Consider the following 5000-nt stretch of genomic DNA (forward strand, 5'->3'; position numbering starts at 1 on the left):
AGAATATCAAAAGTCATCAAGAGTTGGTGTCAGGACATTAAAATTATTTGAAATACAGTGGGGCAATTCAAAGGACTGACTACTGAAGGCCATAGGACAGTTCTCTATTTACTTACATGTATCATTCTCTTATGTGTCACAATAACCATTCAGGCCTCAGTCTCTTTGGCTTGGACCACTTATAAGAATACATCATTTGTACTTTCCTATGAAAATACAAAGATTTTTTTTTGTATCTTTTCGATATAAGTTCGTTGACTTAAATATCATGTGTTTAGGCTTTCCTGATTCTGGTGAATTACATACTGAGAGGTCAAACCACAAAGGATCATGGAAAAATCTCAAGTCCAAATACTTGTGAATTGTGATCATAATGTTTATCAGTGCAAGTAATTTTGTAACGCTACATTACAGATTCTTCAAGAAACCTGAAAATTAATTTGTAATAAAAGGTCTTTAAAATTTGCCATTAACAGTAAAGGAAAGAATATGAATTCATCTTTTTCTTTAAGCAAATAGGACAGTTTATAATTTAACATTGAATAATCGGCAATGAGCTGTAGGTTAACCTCATTTATAACCCTCAGATTTTTAACATTTGCATCATTTATATTCCCATTTCCCAAAAGGCATAACATTAAGTTTGTACCAGAGAATGAAAAGATATTGCAGTGCTTGTTTTTTTTGTTTTTTTTTTTCATCTTTTTTTTTTTCTTTTTTTCTTTTTTTTTTTTACACATTTTTGAACTATTTTATATTGTTACTCATTTCATCTCACACACACACAAAAATATTAATACTTTTTGAAAAACTTCCCCTTGAATAATGCAATTCAAAAGTAATTTTTTTGTATCTTTTTCTCTCTTTTTGTGCATATGTGATTTTCTCACATATTAGGGGGATTCTTCTCTCTTAATCTATAAAATGATCCTGACATTGGTCACTTGAAAGGCTACCTGGCATTAATAATAATAACAATCTTCCGAGCAAAAAACAAAAAGGATATATGTAACACTACCGTCAAGTATCAGATCTGCTCATTTGAAGGAATTTGAGTAAACAAAATCATAGAATTTATATTTTGTATCCGGTACATATACCAGTTCTGCAATAAACCAGGCAAGATCACCTCTGATACGGCTGTTACAGTAATCGCGAGCACAGATCCATAGAAACAGCATACAATATACGTGCCAGTAGTACAGACAAGGACCTATGCAGAATGTTCTTTAGTTGGATGGGTGCTATCACAGAGAGTGCGGGACTAAGATCACAAATATCACAGTCCATCGGTCACACAGTATGCCAGAAGTAATAGCTTCTTCGGCAGAATTTGGGTTTTTGGTTAAATCGACAAAAACTCTTATAATCATGGGTATGCATCCATTCAATATTGAGTTATAATTTTGGTGTGTGTATGTGTGTGTGTGTGTGTGTGTGTGTGTGTGTGTGTGTGTGTGTGTGTGTGTGTGTGTGTGTGTGTGTGTGTGTGTGTGTGTGTATGTGTGTGTGTGTGTATGTGTGTGTGTGTGTGTGTGTGTGTGTATGTGTGTGTAAGTATGTGTGTGTAAGTGTGTGTGTGTAAGTGTGTGTGTGTAAGTGTGTGTGTGCAAGTGTGTGTGCAAGTGTGTGTGTAAGTGTGTGTGTGTGTGTGTAAAAATACATATACTATTTTATCTCCTATTTGATCAGTGAGTCTCATAATACATAGAGCAAGACACATTGAGCTCAATAAGCATTGCTTCTGGCACTGTTAGTTTATTGTGATGTCACTTGTTATTGCACATAGACAGGAGAAAATACCAGATATCTACAAATCGTTCTTTTCACTTTTAAAGTAAAAACAAACGCATTTTTAAAACAGCTAACAGTAAAAACAAGAGGTTTCATTTTGAATATATACTTTGATGTTCAGATTGCTAACTAGGACGTATGCTATCTACAGACATACAAATTCCTTGTTGCATTGTAATAACACAACAAAATGAGTGTAATATATTGCTCACTTATTGCATATTTCTCATTTACCATTACAACTTGTTTTTAATCTTGATATTTTCTCCCTTTATCAAGTTCTACATGTAAATTAAAGCTCTGAAAAAACAAGCTATTAGTAATTAACTAGGAACTCTTCATTCTGGGTCCCTCTGTGTCTAAACCCCTTCTGGTTTATAGATCAAACAATACTCAAAAGTCATTTGATCTACACAAGGGAACGCAGTCCAATCACATGCCTTTATTCCCTTCTTGAGAACAATTTATTCATTTCATAAAGGCAAATACAAAATCAATCTAATCCTGTTTTATTTTTTTACAAAAATATGGCACACACTTCCTTTGTGTTGTTACAAGAGCCCAAAGTTGAGTGTGTATTGAGAAAGTCTTTGTAATTCAGTACACAGTCAAAGTAGAATAGTTCTCAGGATCTTGGGCAACTTGCCTCTGTCCCTTTGCCATAACAAGTATCTCTCAACAGTAACTCACAGTCACTTACATACCATAGACACAAGTAGCCATTCATACAGTCCATCTCTGACGTTGGAAACTCGCTGAGAGATGCTTGTCTGGAGAATTAGAGAACCATAGAAACATGTCTGGGAAAGACTGCATGTAACAAGTAAGAGATCAACATGCAAGGTCTTTGAGATCAAACTCTGTAAGAGAAATTGTGACCTAAATCAGACAAATATAATCTTTGGTAGATATAAGATCTATATTATTTTTTACAGATACTGTTTTTTTTTCCTCTTCCCTTCATCGTTCGGGGGCTGTGTAGCCTAAGGTGTAATATGTTCAGAGATTATTTTATAAACTGAGCATTGAAATTTTGAGGATTGATGACAAATGCTTGTCATTCCCACATAATTCCATTGTTTCAAAATTCAATAAGAATAAGAGAAAAAATGAGAACATACTACTACCCAGCACCTGATGCCACTGAGAGTCAAGAGGGCAAGGGATTGACCACCTTATTGACCTTTGACCTTTTGACCTTTTGATTCTCTGGGCTGAGGGCTACAGTTTCAGGACGAGTTCAGAGAGGATCTGGTTGTAGTTGTGTTCAACGTTGAGGGAAGGGAGAGAAATGGTTCGGTCTCCATCTCGTAAGTTCACCATCTCCAGCACCTGCTAAAGAAGTATGACACAGGTTAGGCAAGAAGATATCTCTGAACTAATGTTTTTTTTTTTTTATTTTTTATTGCATTTAAGGTTATAGCTTACAATGGTACTCTCACTCTCACACTCTCTCTCTCTCTCTCTCTCTCTCTCTCTCTCTCTCTCTCTCTCTCTCTCTCTCTCTCTCTCTCTCTCTCTCTCCTTCCTTCCTTCCTTCCTTCCTTTCTTCCTTCCTTCCCTCCCTCCCTCCCTTCCCTCCCTCCCTTCCTCCCTTACCTCCCTCCCTCTCTCCCTCCCTCCCTCCCTCCCTCCCTCCCTTCCCTTTCCCTCTTTCTCCCCAAAGCTCTCCTTTCTCTCCCGAAAACTCTTACACTCACGTTTTGATTTTACTCTCTCATTTCCAACCCCCACTACCCTTCACTTCCATCTTATATCCTTCCCCTCATCCACTTCCTCTCACTCCTTCACCCCTCTCTCACTCCTTCCTCTCCCTCATTAACTCCTCCTTCGGCCTTCCCCAATTACCCTTCACTCCTCCCCCCCCCTCTCCTCCGCCCTTTTTCTTCTCCCTCATTACTTCCTCCTTTTCTATCCCTCCTTGTCTTCCCCTCTCCCCCACAATCTATCCCTCAATATCCCCCACAACCCCTCCATACCACCCTCTCCCCTCCCCCCTTCCTCTCCCTCCATCACTACTCCTCCCTCCCTCCCCCCATCCCGTCCCTCCCTCTCCTCTTCCTTCCTTCCCTCCCTCCCCTCCCTCCAACTCACCTCTCTCTCCTCTTCCTTCCCTCCCTCCCTCGCTCTCCCCCACCCTCCCTCTCTCCTCTTCCTTCCTTCCCTCCCTCTCCCCCCACCTCTCTCTCCTCTTCCTTCCCTCCCTCCCCTCCCTCCCTCCCTCCCTCCCTCCCTCTCCCCCCTCCCTCTTCCTCTTTCCCTCCTTCCCTCCCTCCCCTCCCTCCAACTCACCTGAGGCCCTTGCTGCCTGACCCCCAGTGGCGTCGACGAACCCGAGGACACAGGTGTTCTGTCGGGCAAGAGGGGCAGGATCGACTCCGTGACGGCGCTGACTAGACACGGGTCTTCGTCGCGGAGAACACGTGGTAAGACCGTTGATGGCGGTTTCTTCGGCCTGGGGGAGAGAAAATGGCGGGAATTTTTTTAATTTTTGTGTGTTTGTGTTTCGTTCGGTAGGTAGTTTTGCTTGTTTGTGTTTGTTTAAGTTGTTGGGTTGTGAGGTTTTTGAAAATTTTGTTTGTCTATTTAGTTCGTTAGGTAGTTTTGCTTGTTTGTTTGTTTAGGTTGTTGGGTTATGAGGTTTTCGAAAATTTTGTTAGTCTATTTCGTTCGTTAGGTAGTTTTGTTTGTTTGTTTGTAAGGCTGTTGGGTTATGATTTTTTTTATTTTGTGTTGTTTTGTGTGTTTTTGTTGTTTTTTTGGCTTACGATTAGTCCTAATTATGTTTATTGTTCTCGATATCATTTGTTACCAATATAACTTAGAAAATAATTATAACAGTATGATGATGATAATTCCGATAATAATGATAATGAAAATGATTAATGATGCTACAGCTAATAGTGATATTATTATTGCCATTATCATTATTATTATTATTAGTAGTAGTAGTAGTAGTACTAGTAGTAGTAGCAATAGTAGTAACAGTAGTGGTAGTAATGATAATAATGATAACGGTAATGATGCTACTACTACTACTACTACTAATGATAAAAAAATAATAAAATAATAATAGTAATGATAATGATAAAGAATAATATTGATAATGAAATCAATTAAGATGACAATAGTAATAATAATAATGATGATAATAATAATGATAATAATAGTAATAATAATGATAATAATAATATTAATAATGATAA

The 5000-nt window shown here is 38.3% G+C and overlaps 1 protein-coding gene across 1 annotated transcript in view; it reads right to left on the reverse strand.

Annotated features, from left to right (window-relative positions):
- Positions 1-1631: 1631 nt before the first annotated feature.
- The window catches only part of LOC113802434 (uncharacterized), an 86745-nt gene continuing 83376 nt past the window's right edge, over positions 1632-5000 (reverse strand). Inside the window, exons 4-5 of the mRNA XM_070138876.1 lie at positions 4087-4249; positions 1632-3129 (exon numbers count right to left, since the gene is read on the reverse strand). Coding sequence (XP_069994977.1) covers positions 3016-3129; positions 4087-4249 — 277 coding nt within the window. The 3' untranslated portion in view covers positions 1632-3015. The remainder of the gene's footprint in view (positions 3130-4086; positions 4250-5000) is intronic.

This window comes from Penaeus vannamei, chromosome 25 (assembly GCF_042767895.1).
Source record: "Penaeus vannamei isolate JL-2024 chromosome 25, ASM4276789v1, whole genome shotgun sequence".
In the NCBI taxonomy this organism is placed as follows: domain Eukaryota; kingdom Metazoa; phylum Arthropoda; class Malacostraca; order Decapoda; family Penaeidae; genus Penaeus; species Penaeus vannamei.